Below are 26072 nucleotides of genomic sequence, written 5' to 3'. Positions count from 1 at the left end.
TTGTCCCGCAGCTGCCTGAACCCGACTCCGCCGTCCCCCGAGTCGGCAGAGGCTCGATTTCCTACAGTCCCCGCCTTTGATGATACGTTGTTTTGAGCCCCCGATGGGGTACATTCACTTCAAATTGCACCAACGCCTGAAGACTTATCTCGCGTACTTGACCACGTACAACGTGGCAGACGAGGGCATTACCAAGGCGGGCGCACCTCCTGGAGAATTCGAACTTATTCCGTCTTGTCTGCAAGTTTTGAAACAAGGTCAAAGATGAGAACAAGCCATACCTCGCGCGTCACTTCCTGGGGATACCGGTCGACAGAGAGGTTCTCGGTTTGGAGAGGCTATTAATCCGACAGGCGCGATTGTCAGTATCTTCGGGATTGATGGCCACGTTATACTCAGATGTCTAGTAGAATGGACGAAGGAGTGCGCTACACGCTTCCGCCACTGCCCTACAACTTTTACATGCGCTCTCGGGGAGAAGTATCGCCCCCTCCCGTTCCAATATTGCTAGAGTATGTGCATCCTTTTCAGCGTCAACTCGAGTGCATTTAATAAATAATCCCCAGGCAACTACGGGAATCTCGTGTCCATGACAAATATATGAAGAGTATTTGGGAGGCCTACGAACCGATCGCTTTCCTGCCAGTATCTGCGCCTACATGAACATCTTCGGATACCCCCTAGACCACAGCCCCTCCATGTACAATACAGGTCTATTTCTATTCTGTTCTCGTTGGAGCTTGGAGGACTCCAAAGTTACAAATAGGGTTGTATGCCATTCTCAGCGCGCCAGCCTCGACTTGGGCATGCCGACGAACTAATGGGTGTGTGAGTACATAAGGAGGATATGGAATCATACAATCCTCGCGTTCGAAGGACGACGCGGGCCTCATCACTCGCTCCAATGCTTAAACCTTTGGCGACGTCGCCTTCCCAGTAAACCCTTTTGCAAATCCGCTTGTCTGAGCCCTGCAAGGAAAAATACCCAGGAGCTCATTGCGATGGGATAGCAAAATCTTGCCCTTAATCGAAACCCCGGTGTTTCTTATCATTGAGGTAGTTATAAGTAGCGATACAATATGTCCATACAGCCGGGAATAGAGTGAGCCTGATCATAATTTCAAAGAGTCGGTAATACGCCAAATTGTCGCCGATCCCATCTTCATAAACGTATTCCACGAAGAAGTCGCGGCCATCGCTTCCAAATACAGTCGTAGAAAGGCTTATCATGGACACGAGATTCTCGTAGTTGTCTATGCATTCATTATTATTATAACAAATCCACCCTAAGAATTCGCGTACGTACTGGAGAAGCTTGGGAGTGGGCGTAGGTGATATTTCGCCCTTCAAACGTTTGTAAGGATCGTACGGCAAGGGTGGTGTTGTATAGACCACTCCGGTGTCCTTTCTATATAAAGCGTGAGCGAAAGGAATGTGTCGGAATCGAACGTGCTGACAATCGCGCTTGTCGAATCAACAACCTCTCCAAACTAACAAGCTCTCTGTCAGCTGGCATCTCCAGGAAGAGTCGAGCAAGGTGTGGTTTGTTCTCGTCCTTGACTTCGTCCAAAACTTCCAGACAAGGTGCAATGAGTCCAAATTCTCCCGGTGGCGCATCCGTCTTGGTGATGCCCTCGTCCGATACATTGTAGGTGGTTAAGTATGCGACAAAGGTCCTCAGGAGCTGGTACGATCTGAAGTGAACGTACGTTAACGGGGGCTCGAGCAACATGTCCAGCAATGAATCATAAAACGCCGCGACCGTAGGGAATCGAACCCCCGCAGCCTCGGAAGACGGGGGGGACGGGTTCAAGCAACTTCGGGACAAGTCCTGGAGGGGGAAGTGAAAGGTCGACGCCGCGTGAATGAGGATACGATCCGGTTCCAGTGTCTTGTAAGTGACGTTCAAATCATTGTGTTGCAGGAGGGTAGTCGGAGTGCCTTCGAATGCGAATGGGCGAGCAGGATTATATATCTTGTAGTCTCCCCATGTATCGTCGTTGGCAGTGTCAATGGGGGAGTAATTGAGCTCGTTGCAGACGATGGCCACCGCATCTGCAACGCGGTCATCCTGCACAAGAAGGTGCTGGTCGAAAAGCTCCGTGGGTACCCGGTGGACGAAAGACAAAGCGTCCTCTCCCCAAACGACAAAGGGGATTTTAGCGCGAACCAGTAGAGAGCTGGCTTTAAGTCTTGCAAGTTGCTCGCCAAGAGGGCTGGGACTTTCGTCGTAGAAATGAATCGCCATGCTGAGCGCAGTGAAAGTGATGGCGCCGGTCTTTATCGAGTGGCGTAGTCCTTATGTAATATGCTGGATCTGTGAGGCGCTTGTGGCAACTTCGTGACAGGCCCCCGTTTATTGTACTGAGTGTCCCAAAAGTGAATCATCACCATGACACGAAGCCATTGAGACGCCTCAATTGGGGCGCATATGGGGCGTAGCTTGCAGTACGCCACTTCAGCGAGAAAAGATATATAAATCACACCTTTAGCGACAAATATTATAGCATCCAATAAACCCCAGAACACAGCCGAAGATGTCACTAGCAAACCGAGCTCGCATTCTAGATGCTGCACAAAGGATTGCGGCGGTCTTAAACAAGAACAACAAGAAATACATCCTGATGGGAGGCGGAGCGTCTATTATTCAAGGCAATAAGAGGAGAACGAAGGTCAGTTAACAGTCTTCCAAAGTACACTCGGGGACTCACAATTCTGGGAAGGATCTCGATATCAACCTGCTGGAGATAAATGACCGCTTAATTGCGGACATGGCTGCCGCTGGCATCAGCATCAGACCAAACAGGAAGATTCCTCAACGATGGAGCGCCACGATCCCCGAATCAAGTCCTGGTGCCATGAATGCGACCAGCGTTGACATCGCCTTGAAACCTGACATCAGAGACGTCTTCGAGCATGCCGAACTTGTCGATGGTGTGATGGTTGCAGGCCTTCACTTACTTTTGGTCGACAAAATCAAGACCGCGTCCACAAGGTCAGATGGGAAAGGCGGAAAGATTGTAAACGACATGAACGACATATTTTTCTGCCTCAGTGAGATGGAACACAGGAACGCAGCCTACGTACCGGACAAGCTGAAGGCAACCTTGACACCCGACATTTGGGAGAATTTCTGGGCCCGAGCCAAAGTAGAAGGGGACATAGCAACATATGAGGATTGGCTCCGAAACTATGCCGGTTTGAGCTGGTAGTTCTAGCCTTAGTCTCGCGGATTCTTAATAAGATAAATTAGCACTAGCAACGAGCATACCATAAATGTTGCAATTCCTCGCATAATCACGTCCACACGCGAAGTCCGATTTCGTCGACATCGCCAGCAGTGGCGTACGCAAGTCGCTGTTGTTGTGCATGCCTCCATCGTTTCATCTCGACTGCCAGCATGGTCGGTTATGCTGCACCCTAAGTCGTGCGACCACGCCGCCAGAGTCGAGGCCGGCGTCCTCAAGACCGCACGTTGATGATGCAGAGCGACAGTTGACTCGATAACACGACGGTTCCACTCTTCACCTCCTCCGTGTCCCTGCCCACGACCGTGCATGCTCCATCAACCCGTTGGGACTACCAGTGAGGTGATGCGGAATACTTTCTGGGTGTATGTTGTGTTGGGGATAAATATGTTCAATGGTGCGCTCTATACAGCACCAGACCGTGGACAGAGAGAGCCCCACAAGTGAGGGTGGAGGGTTTACTGAACTGCTCAGAGTATGAACGCTGGCGCGAGGTAGTTCACGTCGACGATCGAGGGGGTTGATAGTAGGCACGACGGATCCCTCGGTATATATGCAACTGGAGGAGAGGTGACGAGTTCGGGGCGCAAGATATGTCCAGCGCATGTGTTCTGTTAGATGGACCGAGTTAATACTATCTGGGAGTAATATATTTTAGGAGGTGATACGTACGAGAGGCGAATATATTTGCTAGGGCAACTGCATCTGCGCAGCCCCAGAGGTGGCTCTAGCGCTTTAGCCTGGAGTCATGCAAACTTGAAGCGGGTGTCGTTACCAGATGGTCGATGGGGCACCATCGTGGCCAATAGATATCATGGTCTACGACTAGCCACCCCATTCGCCTGAACCAGGATATTTTCAACGTCACGAAATCACGCACCTAATGGGGCAGCACCCTTGGCGTCAACCCGAGCATGGCCAGGCTTGCAGTTGCGAAGGCGACATGACCAGCATGTAGCATCACGTCCACGATGTCAATGCACGCCTGCACTTTCCATGATCATCTACAAACACCTCAACGTTATCGTCAGGCATTTCGCAGTGATTAGGCCAACTCAGGATGAAGACATCCATTCAATCCCGGCTTGTGTCGCAGTGGCGAGCGTTCCACGTCGCCTATGGCCGGCCATTCGAAGGCTAGGTACACGTGTCACGTACATTTCATGGATGGCGCAGGGGTAGAACTGGGTATTGGGATGAGCGGCAGGGGTTTCCGCGGCAGGAGAACCATCTATTGAGACGCTTGGCGGCGCGCCAAGACCCTCATCTTTGTTACCGTCTTCCTTTGATGAAGCAAAACAAGCATAATTTTGAGTACTTGAACCATTCATTACGCCCCGCATATCTGTTCGAGACGATATAAGTCATGCGCCTTCCTAATAAACTCGTCTGGTCCCACTCCTTCCGCCCAGTCGTAGTCCGACCCCATCGCAACATCTGTGGGGTACCGCACACCCAAACCCTTACCATCAACGTCCTCGCACGGCCCACACCACTCGAAGTCAATGAGACAGACAGCATTCGGTTTGAAGATGACATTGGGCTCTCGAAGGTCACCGAACACCAAACCCTTAGCATGAAGCAGTTCGACCGCATGCCGGAGTGACTTCCCTTGCTCGGCACTCAGTTTGTTCCCTTTGTGAGCGGTGCGGCCCTCGACAACGTCCATGACTACCACCCACATCCCCACGGACTCGACATACGCGCAGTGATGGAGCGTCGGTGCGAGATCGTTGTCGGCAAGGTGTCTGTGGCCACGTTCGCTGTAACGGTGCGTGAATTTGACGACAACGTCGCGGTCAGGTGGCATGATGGACTCCGATGTCATCTTGGCCAGAAAGACAGTCCTTTCATAGTCTGTCTCACCTGGAAAGCGTCGTTGGTACGCGAGAGTGAACTCGCTTTCACCGATCCTGAAAGACGTCCAATGCGGAAATCGAGCAGCATCTGAGGAAGGAAAACGAGACGTGGCAGTACTGTTTGCGTGCTTGCCGGAGCTGCTCTTTTTGCCGTACGACGAGACACGAACAGGGGGTGGAATGGGAAGGGTTTTGTAGTACACGCTCAGTTCGTCAAGGGCGTCGTCAAGCAATCGGAGAACCTTTGCGACTTCACGAACGCCCGTTTCTGAGGGACTACGGCTGGCGCAAACTAGCGCCGGAGGCTGAAGTGCCGACATATACCCATCTAGTGGAGCTTCCCGTTAGGAGACGAATTGGACAATTCCACTGCCACACCGGCTGCTGGACGCGCTGGACCATTCTGGTCATGATCAATCGCCACTATACCCCTTATGATCTGCACTGATTGCATCATTTGTAGTACAGTGGATAATGGCCGCTACGCGTCGAAGCCACTATTTTATGTTGCCGCCCACGAAGCTGTTACAGCGCTGAAGCGCCAATTTGCCTCAGGGAAGCATCGTGTTCGATTGGAACGGGTTTTTATCCTTGCGCAGTGCCACCACTATGCCTGCTCTGCCTTCGCTTCGGGACCGCTTGCGCCCCCTCCAGACTCGTTTTCGAGGTATTCTTACCAGCAAGGTGGGGAGTCGCACTGATCTCGAGTCTCACCGAGGCGATCAAATACAGACGCGTGCGAGTACAGAGGCTGAATCCCTCCCTCCAACACCAGCAGCGCCTTCTCTTTCACCAAGCAGCGATGCAACCCATCCTACAAAACCTATCACACCCACCAAATTGACGCAGGTTGTAGACAGTGATGCTAGATCTATCACCCCGACGTCGGACTTTCCTCAAGGGAAATCCCTCAAACCCCCCGGGGCCGAACTTCCGGCACTTCCTGATACTTTGTCCCTCCCCACGCCTTTTGACTGGAACATTGAACTTGACCGACCCAACTCGGACGTACCAAACGATGGCATCATCGATACGACTGCCGCGACCAGCACTCCCCTCCGGCCGCCAGAGGAAGAGGGCGTCTCTACCAACAGGCCTGCACTATCTACACTCACATTGATACCCGTGCGAAGCCGCGATGTAGCCAAAGTTCCGCAACCAATTGTTGTGAGGCGGTCGAAGACATCTGTCGTTATTCCCTTGGTGAAGACTTGCCTCGTAACACTTGGTGAAATCCTGAATGACCTGAATTTGCCGGGAGCATCGGCCTGCAAATTGATAGTTAAAGCCGTCGACAACTACGAGGTACGGTTCTGCGAGAGACAGTCGTTGAATTAATAACGACTCTATCGCAGGAGATGCAGTCCAATATTAATGCTTTGAATTCCTTAAGAATGCACTGCGATCACATCACTAGTGTGATCACGAAGGCACTGAATGATAAGAAAGGTTCAGCGTTGTCACACCAGCTGAAAGCTGCGCTCAAGCGCTTCGACAAGTAATCGTTTCTTTTCTCGCATCCCTGGTTCGTTGAACTTTGGGCTTTTTTAGTCGTCTGGAAGAACTTGTTGCGCCGTGCGAGGGAGAGCAGACAAAGGATATTTTCATTCGAATTCTCATGAGCGGCAAGGATGCCGCCCGGATCACAGAAATATTTGACGACGTGGGGCGACTAATGGCCGCGTTTGTGGTGGGTTTGTTACGTGTCCGCTTGTTTCGTATCTTCTAACAGTGGTCCACGTAATCTCAGCTAGAGATCACGCTCACTGGCCATATTACGCTTGACAAAGCAATGCGGTCGCTTGAAAATAGAGTTCTGGTGTGTAGGATTCCTTCGCCTCCTGAATGGGCTCTGACCTACCAACAAAGGCTGCCAGTATCATGTCGCTCCCTCGAGTTGGGGCTGCTTATGACGACTATCGTACACTCAATCAAAAGCGGACCGTATGTCTTACTGGCACCAGGACAGCTCTACTCGAAGCAATCGGACACTGGGCAGTCGCCCGAGACGAGAAGCCCATTTACTTACTTACTGGACACGCTGGATACGGGAAATCGACAATTGTACGAACGGTCTCGGAACGTTTAGATAATCTTCATATCCTGGGCGCTTCATTTTTCTTCTCGAGGGATGACAATCAATCGAAGAGTACCAGCCACTTCTTCTCCACTCTCGCGTACCAACTATGCGTCTTCAGTGAAGCCTTCGCCCAGGCAATTGGAAATGCCCTGAAGTCCCTAAAGACACTCGATGCTGTCGAAAAATCCCCCGCTTCTCAGCTCATGCACCTCATCGTCGGACCTCTCAAACGTTTCAGTATGATATCACCCAATATTGTGATCGTCGTCGACGCATTGGACGAATGTGAGGATTTCGAATCCTCGGAAGGGGAGAGTTGGGGTCGGGACATCTGGGATGGGCTGGCAACTCTTGTTGAAGAGCTGCCGTTTGTTAGGGTTTTCCTTACGTCCCGACCACATCAACATTTGTCTACGCTCGTCGCGAACAACCCTCGGCTTTATATCAACAATACATCTGTTGAAGCATCAGACCCCGACATCAAGCGCTACCTAAAGTGCAAGTTGATCAAAGAGGCCCCCCACCCACTCGGCAGGTATCACGTGAGCGAGTCACAGATATCCCACCTTGCGCGCATGGCGGCTGGGCTCTTTATAATCGCCGCCACAGCAGTTCGTTTCATTATGGATCCACGGGCTATATCCCCGTCAGAACGCATCAAGGCGTTGATAGAAGGATCTATGTCCGGGCCCACGAGCCCAAACAAACTTGTAGACAGGATGTATGAGACGGTCCTCAAACAGTCCCTTGCTCTCGAAAATTCCTCCGAGCGGGAGCAGTTTCAGTTTCAGGCTATCATTGGAACCATTATTCACTTCAACACTCAACTTCGCCTGGTTGAACTTGCCGAATTCCTTGGTTTGGAACTTATTGTTCTGCGCGACGTTATCGACAAGCTGCAGGCCATAATTACACTCACGAACGACAAACCACAGTTTCACAAATCCTTTGTGGACTATATAACTGATCGCGCACGGAGTGGGGACCAACATATTCCTCGATCTGTAGTGGAGGCCGTCATAGCCTTCAACTGCTTCCGTACATTGGGTGCTCTTTCCCGTCCCAACAATTCACCTCAAAGTTTACAGCAGCAGTGGATTATATATGCGACCCGACACCTCCCTTCCCATTGCTCGGCGGCTGACAGCGCTGTCTTGAGAAGACTGAGTCGAGATGCTTGCCTCCAGCACCCGGGCTTCTGGACAGATGTGGCAACGTGTCTCATACTAAGATCACTGCCGTATTTTTCTGAGGATCATCTGTGGAACATTCAGAAATCTATGGTATTGCTCTGCCTTGGAATATAAGGATCGAAACTGATAAACGCGCTGCAGGAGGCCAACTCGGAGTATACTGAGGAAGCGAAAGCTATCATGAACATTCGTAACCACCAACGACATGAAATACTCTCTGAGGCGACATTACGTCGACTTATGAGTTCGCAAGCGCTAGATCTCGACTACCACTACGACATATATTCATATTACACCTTGCAATACATGAAGACTCTGCTTCACTACCTATCAAACGGTCAAACGTGGCAAACGCATTGGATTCTCCCCTATCCGCACTTTTGGAAGCGATTCAAAGGTCTTCCAAAGGCCCAAATAATTCACTCGTTTTTCGGGGAAGATGCCGATGACGAGTGGAATTCCGTCTCCCGCATGATCAACGGCACGTTTGAACCGACCAAAGAGGCGTGGTCCACTCTGAGGGAGAAATTGATGCAGAGCATGCCAGAGACTGAGAAAGTTAGTACGGTAGAGGCATTGGAATGGACAAGCATCAACTCAAAAAACGAATACTCGGAGTTCGGAGGAACAGTGAAGTTGAAGTTGAAAGGTCGGGAGCAATCGAGCGCGTAAGAGGGAGTCTATAATGGAGTCTATCCACAGATGGCCCTAAAGAGGTTTGAGCGAACCAGAACAGAGCGGAGAGGCACCTCTTAAGCTTCGCAATACTCCTGGATGTTTAAGATATATGTAAAATAGAACCTGACCATCTCAAGAAAAACCCGAACATGAAGACCTATGCTCCGTTGTACATCAGCAACTGAGGGTGAAGAAAAGGAATTCTGTACTTACGTTCGTTTACAGAGTGAACGCCACCTCCAAGGGGATGCTCGGGAGACCCAAAGTTATCATGATTATAACGGTATATATTCGATGAAAGGTTCCAGTAGAAGCGTGTATCTAACAACGTTGTTCAGCGTCGTTCGATGGCACGAATATGGGTCACAAACCGGTATTTCCGGATGGTAGTGCCGGCGTCTATGAATCGTGGTGAAAACATTCAACGCCGTTGATAGGGGAGGTAGTTCGAACATACCACAAATATCGTGTTGTCTTTCTTGCTGCGGCCGGAATTGGTCCAATTGTAAGCGTTGTAAGCTGCTATGATAGATCCGCTGAGAACGTGATAAGCCCCCGCCCCTACCCCTTCTGTAGGGGAAATAGGCGATGGTTCAAGAAGCGTAGTCGCTACCAAGCTAAAGTTCCCGGTGAACGCAGCACTGTGATAATTGGCGATACCGAATGGGTTATAATTCAAGTTGAACCTTCGCGCAACCTCCTCGAGTATGGATGTGTCGCGGGCCTTTACAGCTGCAGATGAACTAAAAACAGAGGTAGAGTACGCTTCAGGGAGTTGTAACGGCTTATGTGCCTACAAGTGGACGAACCTCAAAGAGTCAATGCGGTGGTTGACAATGGCAAACACTTGTTCGGGTAGTCCATTTGGGGCGAACCTAATCAAGGCATTCAGAACTTCCCAAGGCATTCCACGCGTACGTCTGCACACTTACCCGCCTTGGATAACGTTAACAGATTGAGTTGTACTGACAAGGGTTTTGACAATCGGAGCGGCATTGAACAAAATCCTCTCCAACTCCAGCAGGCTCTGGTCTGAAGTCATAGAGTCCTTGATGTTCTGACGAAGCATAGGGTCCATATCTGCCCCATATTTGGCGAGACATAAGAGCCGTCGATAAATGACAGACTCCCGAAGCTGAGTGCGGGGATGGTCAGCAGAGTCACTGATAGGAACGGGGACTTGGAACGAACCAAATGCGCTTCAAACGGGTTGTTTTCGAGTTTCACGATAGCAGCAGCAAGTTTGCCAATGCTCTATGGAGGCGTCAGCGGTGTCAAACCATGCATGGATGAGAAGACTGACGGTATGGGCTGGAGGGACAGACGAGTGCCCTCCTGCGCCAGTAATTTCCATCCGGACGTTCATAGATCCCTTCTCTGCAACGCCGGGACTATGTAACGCTTTGAGTTTCGTATTAGGCGTGTCGAGGGAAGATAGATTACCTAGCGAAAATTGAACCATATTCTTCCCCGAAGCTGCCTATGATTCATGGAGTAAACATGTTGCAGAACGATAAGAAACCCGAAGCAATTACCTCCTTCGTCTAGGATCGCTGCGAAGGAATTGGGGCCGTAGCGTTGTTGGAGTACGGGAGATATGTGGCCCGCCCCTTGAGCTCCCCCGATTTCTTCGTCAAAGCCGAAGGCGAGGACAATAGTGCGGGTGGGAAAGAACCTTCGTTCCAGTAACATTTCAATGGCGAGCCTGCTCGTGAAGGGGTTGAGCCAGAAGCAAACTGAAAACGTGGGAGATAAGCCCGTACATGGTCCCAATTGTGCCACTCTTGTCATCGGCAGAGCCACGACCCCAGATGTAGGTGCCTAGTGCAAGTCAAGTAAGCCGCGAGATCTCTCAGGGTTGCTTCTCGTTTACCATCGAAGGCTCCGGACCACGGTGGATGAGTCCACGCCCCGAGGGTACTGTCGTCAACGGGAACGGTGTCTGATAAATTTGGGTTAGATACCCATGGCGAAAGCCTGGGCTGTGGCGCCCTTGGACTTGGTACTAACCTATGTGGGCGAGCATGAGGAGGGGCTTGAGAGACGGGTCGCTTCCGTTCCAAGTGTACAATAAGCCGTACGTATTGACAACTTCCCGTGTGAGGAACTTGTTGCTAGACATGAAGCGCGTCAGGCGGATTCCTTGCGACTCAGATTTGATTGTTGCTTACATGAGTGGAAATGCGCGGGTAAGATATGTGTGCATAGCTGCGTGCACTTCCCACCTCGAATCGTTTCCTACGGGCCCCATGTCGATGAAGGATTCACCTCTGGACCCAGATATTTAGTCGTCTTGGTGTGGGGGCATATGGGGAGAATAAACAAACTTAATTTGAACGGCGCCGGACACTAGACGTACGGCGCGGGCTTGAAACAATGGGGTGGATAACGCGTCGCCGAGAGTCAACCAGAGGTCGTGATTGACTCCGGGAACGAGGGCATCTGCCTGAGGACATACGGGGTCGTCGGCTCGCAGATCCTGGCCCTGTGCGGTATGGCCTGAGGGCAATGAGCGCGGTAGGAGATGGCTAGGGAAGAAGTAGACGGCGATACTGGGGGCGATCAAGACGAATAGCAGGCAGCTGATATAGCGAGAATATTTGCGAAAGCGGGACGGGTTGCCGGTGAATGCGTAGGAAGGTCGTAGTGAAGTCGCTTTATCTCTCGAAATGAATCCCATGGTGAGATGATGCTGTTTGTGGCCTGAGATGGGGGCTTTTATACGGGCCTCTCGAGGCGTATCCTCCAGCAGTCATACTGTGCGCGCCGCTAGAAGTAATGAAGAAGTCTGCACCAGCGAGGCAGATGCTCGAAAATTTGACGATCAAGGCCTAGTAATTGACTAAATGAGCGACATTTACGAATGGAAGAGGAGGGTGTCCTACAAGGACGAACGAGAAGTAAAGGTCGTTGGACACTTCGACTCGTAGTTCGCCGTGGCGCATAAGCTTGAGCAAATCGGTCTCTATTTCGGAGGCTTTCGACGCTATGGAACCATTCAATCCCTCATACGGTGGAAATCTGGCAAAAGTCTCACTGGAAATAGACGGCTTGCGTAGCGAACGAGTAGATCTGTTCGTGGATGATAAATTACCGCAATTACGGCATCTATCGTCTACGGGAATCCCTGACATGCACCATAGGAGCCAGAGTCCCGGGTTCCGAGCGGTAACCCTCGAGCTCGAACACCGACTTGGAAGGGACGTGTTAGGAGGATCAGCGCCGCTGATTACGATACCAAGTTAGGTACCATAGGCCCACGGGTATTTAGTCCTCTCTATTGGCATCTTCGGGCTATGCGAGGGACGCCATGAGCTGCGTAAACCTTACAGAGGTTCATGAAAGCCCATACCCACTCCGTTGAGGGACTATGGTAGGTAAATCAACAGAATGGCTCTAAACAGCGACTCAAAAGGTCCAACGCACGCGAGGGACTGGATTTCGAGTAGTTCAATCTTCGGCGACCAACGCTGCAGACACTGGGCCAAATCAGAGAAGAGTAACTGGTTTAGTTTTGAATCCGGGTCCAAGTTGGAGAGTCTGACGGTGACAAGCGGCCCGACGCGAGCCTCTACCCAATTGACCGTGGGAAGTCCAAGACAATCCCAGCGACTGCTTCAAGTTCAAGTTCAAGGACTATCTTGTCCTCCAATGACTTGCCTACTTGCCCGGTTTTGAGGATCACGACGACGCACACGAGTGAAACTTTTGCTGGCGCAATGAATCGCCATCCTCTCGTCAATATCCCTCACAACAATAACTCCCGGTCTTGCTTGGTTTTCGCCCACTTTTCACCGCCAACTGATTCTATTCCACATGATGATTCCTCGCGGTCCTGGTTACTTTTAGCACCTGCCCTTGGCTTGTTCTGTGGAATCCCGACCTGAATTCACTTCATATGCTTCACGCTCGATGCCCAGTGGCTGAGCTTACTTTGCGGTGGTCCATGGGCCATCCTGCTCAGCCTCCTTCTCTTCATCACCTCGGGACTCGAGGTTCGGCGGACTATCTCGCATTTGGGATGATTCCATCGGTGGCTTGGCAGGCCCGAATCGAATTGTCGTACCTTGTGGACTCTGGTATCGTGCTGCAAACTTGTCCAAGAGGCACTATGTACCGCGCGGTAGCTATCGTACATCCCGTCCAGCTGCGCGTGGTCTTGAGAACGATTGTCACGATGTTCTGAGTAAGAACATGTTTTCATTCTTGTACTCAATGGGCTTCTGCATGTCTTCCAGATAACGCTGGTATATAAGGGGAGTAGAGGACGGGTGGAGGAAGTCGTAAGCATTCCCCCGTTGTGCGTCGCTTCAAGTCATGGTCCAAATCACTTCCTTGGCCGTTGCTGCCTCCCTCGCATCCTACGCCTGTGCCAGCCCAATTGACGATCTCATCAACCGGTTCAAGATCCCTCTCGCGTCCGAGAAGCTCCAAAACGTGAGTACTCTAACCAATGATGCCTGTTTTATGTTCCCTAATAGAATCTGGATATCATAGGATATCAAATTATCGGCGCTGCAGTCCCACGCGAGGTCGCTCCAAAGATTCGCAGATAGGTCGAACGGAACCCGTGTCTTCGGCTCGCAAGGTCATAATGAATCTGTTGGTATGTACGCTCGCGCTTGGTCTAGACCAATGTTACTTATCGCTCTGGCGCTACAGACTATGTAGCCAAACTCGCAAGACTCGCTGGATACGAAGTCCAGAGGCAAACCTTCCCCTTCCCTTACTCCGAGGTCTTATCTCAGAGGTTCGAAGCTGGCTCGCCCATCAACATCAGTGCCATGACCGTGCGTACAATCCACTCTCGTGTAGGTCTTGCACTCACGACCTATCATATGTAGTTCTCTCCATCTACTCCGTTGGGCGGCCTTACCGCGCCACTTGTCCACATTCCAGATGCGGATACTCCCCCGTCAGCAGGGTGCACTCCAGCTGATTTTGAAGGAATCGACGCCACCGGGAAAATCGCTCTGATCCAGCGCGGTGAATGCAGTTTTGCTATCAAGAACCAGAACGCGAAAGCTGCCGGCGCTGTGGGTGTTGTTGGTGTGTCCTGCTTTTCTTACGCCTTTAACGATCAGCTGACGTCGTTTGTGCTCCTTCAGTGTACAACAACGCTGACGGCAGCCTCTCCGGCACTCTTGGCGACCCAAATGCTGCTGCATTCGTTCCCATCGGTGGTATTAGTCGCGCTGCCGGAGAAGACCTCGTGACAAGGCTAGCATCTGGTCAAACCATCGACGCCACGCTCGACATCAACATCTTCAACGAGGACAGGTACAGCAGCAACGTTATTGCTACCTCCAAGGCCGGAGATAAGAGCAACATCGTATTCATCGGCTCCCACCTTGACTCTGTCCGCGCTGGTGCTGGTATCAATGACAATGGGTCAGGTGAGTAGCGCTCAAGACCGTCCATATCCGAACTTGGGTTGTAGCTAACACCTTCCACAGGCTCGATAGCGATCCTTGAGCTCGCCGTACAGTTGTCGAAGTATAGGTTGAAGAACGCTGTCCGGTTTGCTTGGTGGACCGCTGAGGAGTTCGGGTTGGTTGGCTCCGAACACTACGTCGCAAACCTTTCAGAGGAAGAGCGAAAGAAGATTGCGCTCTACATCAATCTGGATATGGTCGCGAGTCCCAACTATGTCCACGCAGTGTATGATCAATCGTTTCTCGTATCTTCGCACTATTGACCGTGTCGTATATTAACAGTCTCGACGGTGATGGTTCCTCTGGACTCAACCCAGGGCCAACGTATGTTGTTTCACCACTCAAGCGACGCCAGCGCTGACCCATTTACCTAGCCCACCTGGCTCAGGTGCAATCGAAAAAGTCTTCACCGACTATTACGCATCGAAAAAGATTCCCAGCGTCCCATCAGCGTTCAACGGCCGCTCCGACTATGGCCCTTTCATCGCTGAGGGTATCAACATCCCCTCTGGAGGCATCTTCACCGGCGCTGAAGGTATCAAGACCGAAGAACAAGCCAAGCTCTTCGGTGGTTCCGCTGGCGTTGCGTACGACGTGAACTATCACGGAGCCGGTGATAGCTATGATAACCTTAACTTTAAAGCATTCGAAGCAAACGCCAAGGTACATATATGTGATCTCCCCCGCTCTATTCCGTGATGGCTGATTGATGTGTTTAGGCCGCGGCGCATGCTGTTGCTACCTTTGTTGCTTCAACGGCTGTCGTGGAGAAGGAAAAGACCTCGACCGTTAACCCCGGTCTGAGACTTGCGTCCGTACCGAACACTCTGCCGAATGACGCGCTGGGAGTGCAAGGGAAGGACTTCTGCACTGGTGAACTAGCTTGATAGGCCAAGACTCGGAAGGCATTGTTGTATCAAAAGTACCGCTACCCACACATCGCCAATAGGCAGTCATATACCCGGTTCATGTAAACTATGTACATGTTGGAATCTAGGAATCTTTCTTAGGCGCTCCAAATACCACTGCGTGTGAATCCAACGCCACAAGAAAAAGTGCTGTATTGCAGTTTCTTCATATCACCATCTACGGTATGCAGTGAGAAACAGCAAATCTTGGCATCTTCACCATCGATTCGATGATTTTGGCTTCGAATATTCAGATTGACGAAGTGCGACATATATGGCTTCCTCTGGTACGGACTTGACGCGTGCCTATTCGATTCTCCCCGAAGTGACAAGTCCTGCAGTGGAGCACCGAAGTAAGGCCGTTTCAAGGCCGTCTATGTACTTCCACTGAGGCCGGGGGCCGCACAATTCCCCTCGCGACGCCCATGTCTTATTATTAACTTCTAATCATTACTAAGCTGTACTGATTCTGTTGGACGCTCACTCGAATACCAAGAGAGGCCTAACTTAGAACTTCTGTGGAAGATTTGAGGAAGGGGCAACTACCTTAGAAACTCCCACAGTCGGCCGTCCCTCATCTTTCTCTCCTTCCTACCATCGCCACGTCCTCTCATCGTACCCAGCGTCGACGCGACTCACGTTCCCTCACTCGAAGATGTCTGCAACCATCCCTCCGTCGCTGGGAATGACGCTGGGTGCCGCATATTTGGGCGTAGTCGTATCAGCCATGTGAGTCTTCCCTCGGTATATCACGTTCATTTATCCCTTATTGCTGATAATTGATCGTTCGCTACGGTGGTATACAGCTTGTTTGGGATCACTAATTTGCAATCCTATATCTATTTTACTCAGTATCAAAATGACTGGCTGCTGCAGAAGCTCTCCGTAAGTGTGCCACGCTCATAACGGCACGCATATATTCACTAATTTCGAAGGTCGGAATCCTATGGCGCGTAAATTCACTCTAGATGGAACGTGCGACCCTGATATTATATATTTAGGTTCCTTGACGCGTTCCATCTTGCGCTGACTATTCAAGTCGTGTATCATTATCTCGTTGAGTCGTTTGGGAATTTTCAGGCTCAGGAAGTTATCATTTGGTGCGTTTGTTCAGACCATTTGGTTACCGTCTTGATGGCGAGCGTACTACAGGAGCTTCAAGCTTCAAATTGTTATCAACGTATGTTCCGTTGCGAATTGCGCTCACGCAGTAGGCTTGATCCCCCTTGATAGGTTGTTATCATAATCCTGGTCCAATCGTACGTTAGGCTTGTCCTTCCGAGAGTGGGCCGCTAATATTTCACTAGGCTATATGCTGCTCGTGTGTGGAAGCGTACGTCTTACTTGAACGTTCCGCAGACGATGCTAATGCGCTGGTTTCTATATGCGCGCATATATCCGTTAGTCGGCCGGCATTATCATGTATTACTGCCATGGGTTGTTATCGTAGTTGTTGCAGCTGGGTACGGTACGTCTGTATTGATTGACTATGTGTTCACCACCTCACCCTCTCTTCCGTTCTTCCCTAACCCCTACCGGACTTCCGGGCTTTGGATTGCACTTCGCTGGGATGGGGTGTCTCGTAAGTAGGCGTCGGCGTCCTTTTAGCTCTACAAACGTAAGTCAACCAGCCGCTTACTACCTAGCCCGACCACGGACATTTGATCACAGATATCGCATCGACTCGTTCCCTGAACTCGTTAATATAGCCGTAAGTGTTACTTGCCCTCGCTGCTTGCGTGATTTACTGACTTATTTACGGGGATGGACAGTGGACGATTTATCTTTCCTTTGCGACTTCTACATTCATCGATCTAGTCATCGCTACATCTATGTGTTTTTACTTGCAAAGGAGTCGGTCAGGATTCTCTGAGTATGTCCTGCGAGGCTTGCAAAGGCGATTTCTAACGCGCATTTATATATGGATAGGCTAAACTCTAGAATCGTTACGTTGATGCAGTATGTCCTTGCGTCTGGAATGGCAACAAGGTGCACATCCTCCTCTTCTGAAGTCGTCGAAGTTACTTATATGCGGTCGGAATTGTCCGTGACTTCAGTGCGTGCTCGATGGCAGCGCTCATCGCGGTACGTTCTCCCCTCGCATTCCAATCTGTCACGTTGAACGATACTTTGGGGATAGTGCTGATTGATGTCCTATTTAGTATGCCTTGCTTCCGAACACACTCGTTTTCCTTGGCATAGAATTCCTCCTTACGAAGCGTCAGTATCCCATATATCTCGTTGCGTCTTCAGCCCCTTACTCTGGCTCTTAGTATACATCAATTCATTCATCTCAATGTAAGTGAATTGCTGATTAGGTGTATCATCCAGCGCCAGGTGCTAAGAATAGGGACTGATGAACGACTAGGCTGAATACCCGAAAAGTGACTCCCAAAGAAATCTCAGAGGGAGTCAGTGGTGGTGGGCTTACCACGGACAACTTCAGAACCTATACAGCCCCGCTTTCCTCTAGCGGTAACGGAACACAAGTATTAGTTAGCCTAGCAATTCGAGGACGAGGCAAGGCCGTAGTATGCCCAGAGGCGCCTCAAGCCAGGCGTATGGAGAAAGTGGAGTTCACGGCAGTACGGGAGGACTGGGACGCGGTGCCAAAATATTGAGCAGTAGTGGGCATGAGCACCATCTAAGCTTTGATGGCCTACGGCGTGCTGCTGGTATGGGGGTCCACCGAGCTTCTGACGCGGGTGCCTCTCCTCGCAGCGATGGCGTAGACGGCGGAGAGCCCAGCCAAGATAACCTCAATTGGGCTGGCGAAGATTCAATGTCTAGCGTCATCGCATACGGAGACGGCCACGTAGATGATCAGAAGGTAAGTCAACCTTCGAGTGTCTACATACCAAGCGATGACGCAGCAATGGACCACAGGATGCCATACCGTTGTCTCCGATGTCATCGAAGGCCGCCCAAAAACTCGAGCCGGTTGCTCTTTGATGCAGATCGGGCTGTATGCTGCTGCTATGCGAGCCATATCTCTCGCTTTCGACTTTCGAGCGTGCTTGCTTGGTTTATTTATTTGATACTCCCGACTTCGACTTGCTACCGTGCCGCAGTGTATTGAGCACTGAGCGCCGCACGCTCAGGGATATGTCGCGGAGGCTGGGTGGGACTTGCTTATCGGGAACGGATGATTTGGGAATGCTACTTTGTAGAATTGGATACGGGTACTCGTACCATATTGCTGTCTGTCTCCTTTAGATGGGACGAATGTGTTGCCACGTCGGTGTGAGGCCGGGACAACAAGACATCGTCAACGAATTAAGGGACCTTGTACCCTGCGTTGATACTTTGACAAAAATTCATTGCAGAACTATAAAGACCGTTCTAGGCACCGTGGAGAAAGTCCAAGAGGGGGGTCGCAGGACGTCTCGTACTCCCACCTATAACACCCTCGCCTCTTTCCTGGCACCCAGACGACGCGGTAAAACTGTTGGTAATTCGTGATACTGGACTGAGATACCTCTTATGAAGCTAACAGGCCATCTGGTTCTTCGATGTGCCCGATCATCATATACGCTACGCCGATCAGAATTGAAAGGAGATGGTTGCGGAGCCTGACTCTGATGATGAGGGGAGTTGGTTGGGAGTGAACTTAGCGCTCACCGCCTGCAGCATGAGAGAACTCACACGGTCTCCACAGCATGAACAACCTTGAACCGCCTCCTACTTCTAGGTTGCCTCCAATCAAAGCCCTCAGAATCTCCACAGCTGAATCTCTTGACTCGGCTCTCACCTATCTGAGGCTTCGCTATAGCCCGGAGGTGCGGGGAACCAAGCGCACATCACGAAAAGTCGTTTTTTCGTCGTACGCCGTGGCAAAATGTGTTGACAGCAACCAGGAAGGTAACGAAGCGGACTTGCGTTCATTTCACTTATTAATCCTGGAGGTAAGTTCTCAATCCGCTGACCTGAGAACCATTTGTGGCAGGTCTTGACGGCCACGAACCTTCTGACGATTTCGATGATCTACGCGGCTCGGATGACTTCGAGCGATCGTATGCGCTCAGATGGCTCACTTGCCTTATCGCCCAACTAGACGACACCGGTGATGATCAAGAAGCCGCCAACGAAGCCGCCATCCCTCTCGATCGGAGAGAGATCCTGATTCAAGAAGCGGCCTCCTTGCTCGCCCTATGCTCCGGTACGGCAGGTGCTGGAAGCTTCATTCGCGAGTTCAGTTTCGCGACATCATCACACTCATCGCCGCCATCGCCTACTACGGAAGCCGTTGGTACAATTCAAATCCAGCTACGCGATGTCCCGTTAGACAACCACGACTACGGCAGCGTCGGTGCCCAGACGTGGGGAGGAGCGTGTGTTCTCTCCGCAGAAATTGCTGAAAATCCCTCGAAGTTCGGTCTATTATCCTCCTGCGACCAGCTGCGCGTCCTCGAGTTAGGAGCCGGTACGGGATTGGTTAGTCTCACGATCGCAAAGTTGCTGGAACAGCGCGTCAAGAAAGCCTTTATCCTAGCCTCCGACTTCTTCCCCTCCGTATTGTCCAACCTCAAGTCGAACATCCACCTCAATTTCCCGCACCTCCGACCTTCGGACCCAACACAAATCGAAGGCAGCTTCTTGGATTGGTCACAATATGAATCTTTATTACCTCAAAATCAACATTCGACGTTCGACCAGCCGTTCGACCTCATAGTAGGAGCCGACATCATTTACGAAGACAAGCACGCTGAATGGATCAAACACTGCCTCGAGATTTTGCTCAAGAAGCCGTCGGCGGGCGGCCATGCGCCAGCTCCGAAGTTTCACTTGGTAATCCCGCTTCGTCATACGCACGAGAACGAATCGCATTCGGTGGAGGTCGTGTTTCCGTGGGCAGATGATCGAGTAGAAGGCGAGAAAAGGCTGTGTATCCTTCACAAAGAGATCATCTCATGCGATGGTCGAAGCGGGAACGAGCGGCCGGGGAATGCTAAGGAGGAAGTTGAATACGCATATTATCATATTGGCTGGTATTAGATTCTCATAGAGACGGCAAACTTAGAGACTAGACACATGTAGCCTAGAGTATAGACATGTTGATATCAGAGACGTAGATCCCCAATCTCATAAACTGGCTCCCGCGCTAGATAGTAGCGCTTGAGGATTCTGCTTATTGTCGGCTGGACGCCCTACATGCAAATCCTTAGCGTACGCAGAGACACACAGGAGGGTAACCTCTGACTTATGCATCCTTCGTCGAGACTCCCCTTGGTTACATCAATGAAGAGAAAAAGTTGTCCAAACTTAACAGGCACACGCGTCAAGCTCGGCGGACGGACGGACGGTTCAATAACTCGCTCGTCAAAAGGTTAGATACATCCGTAACGAACACTTGTTCCAAAGATTCCGACAGCGAAGTATAGTGATGCACAGAACCGGCTAGCCCTAGTAAAAGGCGAGGGCTAGGTCGATTGTTTCCATACATCTTCGCCGACAGCAGGTATTACGGATCATGTTAACAGGTGAGTGGAGTTTCGTATTTTCTTCAGCTCATGGGGTTGCCTGAGCGCCAAACACTGTTGTTCGCTTTCTACGTTCTACGGGCTCATCTGAACGGGACCGTTCGGCTTTTCCATACTCATACACTCATCGCAGGATATTTGGGAGCACGTTTCCGGGAGAATCGCACCCAGAAATGTCACAACGTCGAGGGCGGAAGACTTCAGAGGCGACATCACTACATTCAGAACTTACAGGTACCGGAAGCGTGCAGTTGGAAGGGTAGATGTCGGAAGCCCTGCAGTATCTACACAAAAGGTCAAGGCATGGATGGTCTATTTCGCGGACGTGCCCTGAGTATCTCTTGATGGCGACCCAGTTGTCAGCCCGAATATGTCGGTCATATCTCTAGAAAGATCATGAGGGAGATAATGATTAACTGTTATGTTAGCACGTACGAAATTGCGCATTCCATCGTCGTCTTGTAAAGTCATGGTACCCAACAGCCTCTCACTCGTTGGCAAACGTACTGTTGCTTCGCAGTCTACGGAATGACGTACGTACTAGTCGATGATTAACAGGATACAACAAAAACTTGTTGCTGTAGCCATTCACCAGGGGGCCATTCCCTCTCCTCTTCGTCGGCTCAAGGATACAAGCTGAGCCCCAACAAACAACAGTCGAATCGCTGCTTGCATCCTCTATTGGGCTGAACATCAGTCCCTGGATCGTTGTTCAGGGGCCCGCCGTCTGCAAGCAAGCTTTAAGGAACAACCGCGACAGTGCTAAATCTGCTACCGGCCATCTCTGGATCGTGGTTCTTAACACGTAGCAGGTCGGGTAACCACGACCTATGGAACGCCCACACCGTTCGACTACTCACCATGAAGACAGATGTCAACCGAACCCGTTTCACCTAATCGACTTATCATAATCTCGAATAAAGCACTGCTTTACGAGCCTACCTTTCACCGGGTGCAGCTCCTGTACCAGTTGCGCTAATATCAACCGACCTACTGAGAGTGCGTATTGTGTTGAGTACGGCCAACAGCGCTCATCGTCACTTAATAATCCCTTTGGCAAGGGACCACACTACCCAACTCCTTCGACAAATCCCCGCCGTCAGTCGTATTTCGGGGATTAGTGCCGAAAGAGCGCTGACCCCCGGAAGCTAAGAGGAACAGGTCGAAGCACGGCAAAGTCAAACCTTGAACCATGACTTCGATCTATTTTAGCATCTGTAAGTCGGAGAACTTGGAAGAGCGACGTTACGACAGTACGTCACCTGGAAGGCGCCGATAACGAGGGCTAGGTCAAAGGCTTTGACCCAACCAAAAATGATAAGAATCGGAGGGACTTTTGGGAGGGGGAAGATTCTTGAGCAGAATCCAGCTGCGAAGTTGGAAATTGAGCGCTTGAGCGCCCAGGTTGAATTGTTGTGGGATCATCAATACCGCATCCACTGCATTGGTTGACTGCTTACAGTTGCGCTGTAGACGCCAATAGCGCCTATGATTCAATCTCCTTCCAAGTTTCGAAGGCACTGACTAGCTAATCAAGTAATTATATATCATCAGAATTTTAGGAACTTGTAGGGGCTGGTGCAGGTACTGCTGCAGTAATAACTGCATTCTGGGTGTTAGCTCGCCATTCGGAATGGACCTGCACCATGTATCATAGACACATCGCACCGTCATTGGAGGATGCAACACAGTCCCACCCTTCTCCTACCTAGCGTAAAGACCTTAGGTACTACTCATCCGATGCCAACAAGACATTGCCTCCCGCTTGCGACACTGTTTTGAGGCCGAGCTTTCTGAACCCTAATGATTGATTGACGCGCTGCCGCGAGCCGCCCAAGTCGGTAATGAAATGAATCCCATCTGCAGTAATCTCTAGAACTTCTGTCGTGGCGCCTAAAGAGAGCTAAGATGCAAACACCAAGAGAGTTAGGCGCACGATCATATTGACAGCATAAGAGGCAGGTTCCCCTACTTTCGCTTCCACCATAGCTCCGGCACCGACACCCCCACGACGTAACCTCATAGACCAACCAAACCGCCAGACCCTGCCTCCATCGCCACGCGAAAGACGCTTGCAGCAAGGCAAATATAATAAATATCGAAATCGGGGGGATTCTTCGAGGACACTATACTCGCCACATCCAAGGATGCCAGTCGATACTTCGAGCACTACGGCGTCAGCTTCGTCCGTATCATATCTGGCATCCCCACCAGTTAGGCCGAGGAAGCCCAAACCTCCATGCATCCCCCTTCCTTCCCAACTCCACCAGAACGTCGAGCCACTTAAGCTTCACCACGTGTTGGATCACCAAGAAAAAATCACATTCGACCTCTTCGACCCTCATGAGTGCTTGAGGTGGCGAATGAAATGGGAAGGTACATTGAACCAGCCCGCCACGAAACCAACGTTATCGTCAATCACCCTCCTCATACCCTCATTCCCCTGGCCGATAGTCGCACACGCATCGTCGGCGTGGGGAGGGAGTCTGGTGGTGACGGTGTCAGATATATTTTTTGCGCTGTATCGAGACCTACAGCTCCCAGCTGCTGAGGATGTCATTTGGGAAGGGTTGATGGGGACGGGGACTAAACCAGCGCGGGGGATAAACCGTCGCCGCTCGACGGCATGCACGAGGATTCAACGCCTAGACTATTTGGGCGGTAGGAGAAAGTTTGTAGGCCTATCACATAGCGCCATGGGGGAGGATACGATGAACGTCCACATCGAATAACAAAAAGAGAACAACCTTTGTCACTGTCGGATAATGCGTTGTGTACGACCTATCGGAACACAGGTATCTGTATCTCTGTAGATGAGCAGCTTTGACTTCGAAGGAGCTTTCCGAACGTAGAATTGAAGGTGATGATTCGGACGAAGGTAAGGCGGATTGACCGTGACGTCGGGCACGTGCAATCATTTGCCAGGGAGTGGCCACGGCAGAAGACACGTCCAAAGTGCGTGGACATTTAACGCGTGACCCGGAGAAATCGGTTGCATCCAAGTGACTTCAAGTAAGCATGACTACAAGTGAGCGTGACTTCAAGTGAGCAGCCCGGGCAAGCCGCGCACAGCCTGACAGTGACAGAAGATCAAGCACTTCGTTAGCATGGTCCGTGGCAGGAAGGGAGGAAAAACTGACCTCTTTGTCTTATCAAGGAAACATCAGCTAGCACATCACGCAGCCTAAGTATAGCTCAACGAACGGGGCCGACATATAAACAGAGCCGCGCCTCAGTCACAGCCATCCCCTCTTTCGTTCCTACCACTAACTGTGACTGCTCCCCGGCCTGAGTGCACTGCGGTAGTTATTGGCCCTACATTGACTGATACAAAGTTGCCGACACCCATCTGGTCCTAAAGAAAGTCGGTAAGCGCTTGCTACCGTACTCGGCTGCGGCTGCTTACGTCACATTCGGAACAGCTGTACGGATAGTAGCTTTGGTTGTCGTGTCCTCCGACTGTACAAGCTCGTACCACCTATACACCAGCATTCAATACCAACATTACATCAACGGTCTCAAACTCGGATGTACTCACCAACTTATACACGCGTGATGTCTATCACAACATCGTTGTCTTCAACAAACCTACCATCAGCGCCACCACCGCACCGTAGGTCTCTGTACGCATGTATCCCTCTTCCGTCCCAAATCAACCACCATGATGGGCACGTCACCCTACACCCATTGTTGCAGTACAATCATGCACGTAAACTTGATTTTGACCTGCTCAATCCCCGCCAGTGTCATGCTCAGTTGAAGCGATGGGGGGACGCTCGCCACGAGCCAGCAACGGATCCACCATTACCGTCGCTCGCCCTCCTTATCGAAGAGTTCCCTTGGCCTATAATCGCCCATGCATCTTCCGTACGGCGGGGAGCGCCAGCAGTGACAATACTAGACGTCATCACTGAGCTATGTCGAGTGCTTCAGCTTCCTGCTGCCGAATACACCGTTCTGGAGGGGTTGATGGGGTCAACGCGTGGGGTGGATCGCCGATGTTCGAAGGATGGGCCAGTGTTTCAGCGCATGGAGTACCTGCGTGGTAGGAGGAAATTGGTGGGGCTGTCACATAGCAGCCAAGGCAACAATACAGTGGAAGTACACGTCGAGTGAGGCAGGCCGAAAGAACCAGGAGCATGCCACCAAACCAACATATACTGCGCCATTACCATCGCGCGCGTAGCTGGACGCTACAAGATACTGCGTTGGGAAGGGATCGCAGCAGTCCCCAATATCAAGATGTCGTTCGCGCTCAGCGCTATGGCAACGGATGAAGCGGGGCGGTCGGGATATTGGTACCATGCGAAGAAACGTTGATCTGATTCAAGTCAGAAAACCGACAGTAGAAAAGAGAATAAACAGGAATTCACGGACATTGAACACAATCTCTAGGCGATGCCACTGTACAATGTAATATGCCCTCCCTTTGCTGCTAATATGTATTCCATCTATGCTCGTTCGTCGCGCAAAATGCTGTCTTGATTCTTCGCATCGATGCAGGGAATCGAAACTTTGCTTTCCTACGAATATTCGGCAGGGCCGAGTCCAAAGTTAACGTTTCATCGTTGATTTCGACTGTGTCCATGATGGAGTGACGAGCGACGCTGTTGAGGTTAAGATGAGAGGAATGTCTGTGGACGTCCTTGCAGTATGAACATATGCTTACGTGTTCGACGACACCCTGTTGTATCACGTGTCGCCCTTAACTCCTTCGTTGAACCATAACAGCGTCTCGTCCGTATCACGCAGGGGATCAGAAACGCGGGCTTACAGTCGGTAAGGGAGTCCGTCCAGATTCGATTTGATTCCAAAAGAAATCCGGCATTTCCTCCGTGTACTCAGCAAGGGAGTTGCCAGTGAGTGACAAAGATATTCTCACGTTTCGTGACCTCGCATTAGATACCCGAGCGGGCGCTTGTCCATTCTTGACTTGCATCTTACTCAAACTCAACTTTGTCGTTCAATTTCTTTTGCACACGGACACCTCTCGACGCAGGCCACATACGAAACGCCACACCATCCAAGACCACGATATATTCTTTTGCCCTGTGTCCGAATCACGAACGGAACCATGACAACTCCCCGGCCAACTAGGTACCATCTTGGGAGATCGAGTAGCTGTGGACCGAATCGCACTACATGAAGTTACTACCACTCCCTACTATTGCCCTCGTCCGCGACTCGCTGC

General features: G+C 51.0%; 9 protein-coding genes across 9 annotated transcripts; 6 read left to right on the top strand and 3 right to left on the bottom strand.

The window, feature by feature from the left end:
* Window positions 1–1023: 1023 nt before the first annotated feature.
* PC9H_008316 (uncharacterized protein) lies at window positions 1024–2248 on the bottom strand (the record flags this gene model as incomplete). Its single annotated transcript, XM_036777830.1, has 2 exons — window positions 1024–1408; window positions 1458–2248. The coding sequence occupies 2 exons, from the start codon at window positions 2246–2248 to the stop codon at window positions 1024–1026; spliced, it is 1176 nt and encodes a 391-aa protein (XP_036629258.1).
* Window positions 2249–2537: 289 nt separating this feature from the next.
* Window positions 2538–3212, top strand: PC9H_008315 (uncharacterized protein; the record flags this gene model as incomplete). Its single annotated transcript, XM_036777829.1, has 2 exons — window positions 2538–2672; window positions 2724–3212. The coding sequence occupies 2 exons, from the start codon at window positions 2538–2540 to the stop codon at window positions 3210–3212; spliced, it is 624 nt and encodes a 207-aa protein (XP_036629257.1).
* Window positions 3213–4578: 1366 nt separating this feature from the next.
* PC9H_008314 (uncharacterized protein) lies at window positions 4579–5427 on the bottom strand (the record flags this gene model as incomplete). The annotated part of the gene is made up of 1 exon (XM_036777828.1): window positions 4579–5427. The coding sequence occupies one exon, from the start codon at window positions 5425–5427 to the stop codon at window positions 4579–4581; it is 849 nt and encodes a 282-aa protein (XP_036629256.1).
* A 289-nt stretch (window positions 5428–5716) lies between these two features.
* Window positions 5717–9052, top strand: PC9H_008313 (uncharacterized protein; the record flags this gene model as incomplete). The annotated part of the gene is made up of 6 exons (XM_036777827.1): window positions 5717–6412; window positions 6463–6605; window positions 6659–6797; window positions 6858–6926; window positions 6977–8470; window positions 8522–9052. 6 exons carry the CDS (start codon window positions 5717–5719, stop codon window positions 9050–9052), a joined length of 3072 nt encoding a protein of 1023 aa, XP_036629255.1.
* Window positions 9053–9132: 80 nt separating this feature from the next.
* On the bottom strand, window positions 9133–11738 carry PC9H_008312 (uncharacterized protein; the record flags this gene model as incomplete). The annotated part of the gene is made up of 16 exons (XM_036777826.1): window positions 9133–9215; window positions 9272–9379; window positions 9430–9457; window positions 9516–9801; window positions 9868–9933; window positions 9991–10193; window positions 10250–10312; window positions 10362–10449; window positions 10502–10538; window positions 10594–10763; window positions 10822–10879; window positions 10932–11000; window positions 11069–11172; window positions 11230–11328; window positions 11386–11504; window positions 11604–11738. 16 exons carry the CDS (start codon window positions 11736–11738, stop codon window positions 9133–9135), a joined length of 1716 nt encoding a protein of 571 aa, XP_036629254.1.
* A 1637-nt stretch (window positions 11739–13375) lies between these two features.
* On the top strand, window positions 13376–15380 carry PC9H_008311 (uncharacterized protein; the record flags this gene model as incomplete). Its single annotated transcript, XM_036777825.1, has 9 exons — window positions 13376–13495; window positions 13556–13664; window positions 13721–13848; window positions 13903–14107; window positions 14167–14454; window positions 14515–14719; window positions 14776–14817; window positions 14868–15156; window positions 15213–15380. 9 exons carry the CDS (start codon window positions 13376–13378, stop codon window positions 15378–15380), a joined length of 1554 nt encoding a protein of 517 aa, XP_036629253.1.
* Window positions 15381–16056: 676 nt separating this feature from the next.
* Window positions 16057–18022, top strand: PC9H_008310 (uncharacterized protein; the record flags this gene model as incomplete). The annotated part of the gene is made up of 13 exons (XM_036777824.1): window positions 16057–16130; window positions 16403–16501; window positions 16554–16581; window positions 16635–16660; window positions 16709–16734; window positions 16807–16983; window positions 17033–17112; window positions 17174–17274; window positions 17331–17390; window positions 17459–17486; window positions 17564–17621; window positions 17675–17699; window positions 17770–18022. The coding sequence occupies 13 exons, from the start codon at window positions 16057–16059 to the stop codon at window positions 18020–18022; spliced, it is 1035 nt and encodes a 344-aa protein (XP_036629252.1).
* Window positions 18023–18078: 56 nt separating this feature from the next.
* PC9H_008309 (uncharacterized protein) lies at window positions 18079–18353 on the top strand (the record flags this gene model as incomplete). Its single annotated transcript, XM_036777823.1, has 2 exons — window positions 18079–18231; window positions 18288–18353. 2 exons carry the CDS (start codon window positions 18079–18081, stop codon window positions 18351–18353), a joined length of 219 nt encoding a protein of 72 aa, XP_036629251.1.
* A 707-nt stretch (window positions 18354–19060) lies between these two features.
* PC9H_008308 (uncharacterized protein) lies at window positions 19061–20396 on the top strand (the record flags this gene model as incomplete). Its single annotated transcript, XM_036777822.1, has 2 exons — window positions 19061–19262; window positions 19348–20396. The coding sequence occupies 2 exons, from the start codon at window positions 19061–19063 to the stop codon at window positions 20394–20396; spliced, it is 1251 nt and encodes a 416-aa protein (XP_036629250.1).
* Window positions 20397–26072: the final 5676 nt, after the last annotated feature.

The sequence above is a fragment of the Pleurotus ostreatus genome (genome assembly GCF_014466165.1).
Source record: "Pleurotus ostreatus strain PC9 chromosome Unknown scaffold_6, whole genome shotgun sequence".
NCBI lineage: Eukaryota > Fungi > Basidiomycota > Agaricomycetes > Agaricales > Pleurotaceae > Pleurotus > Pleurotus ostreatus.
The sequence above is the reverse complement of the archived record's forward strand: the minus strand, read 5'-3'. Positions and strand labels throughout refer to the sequence as shown.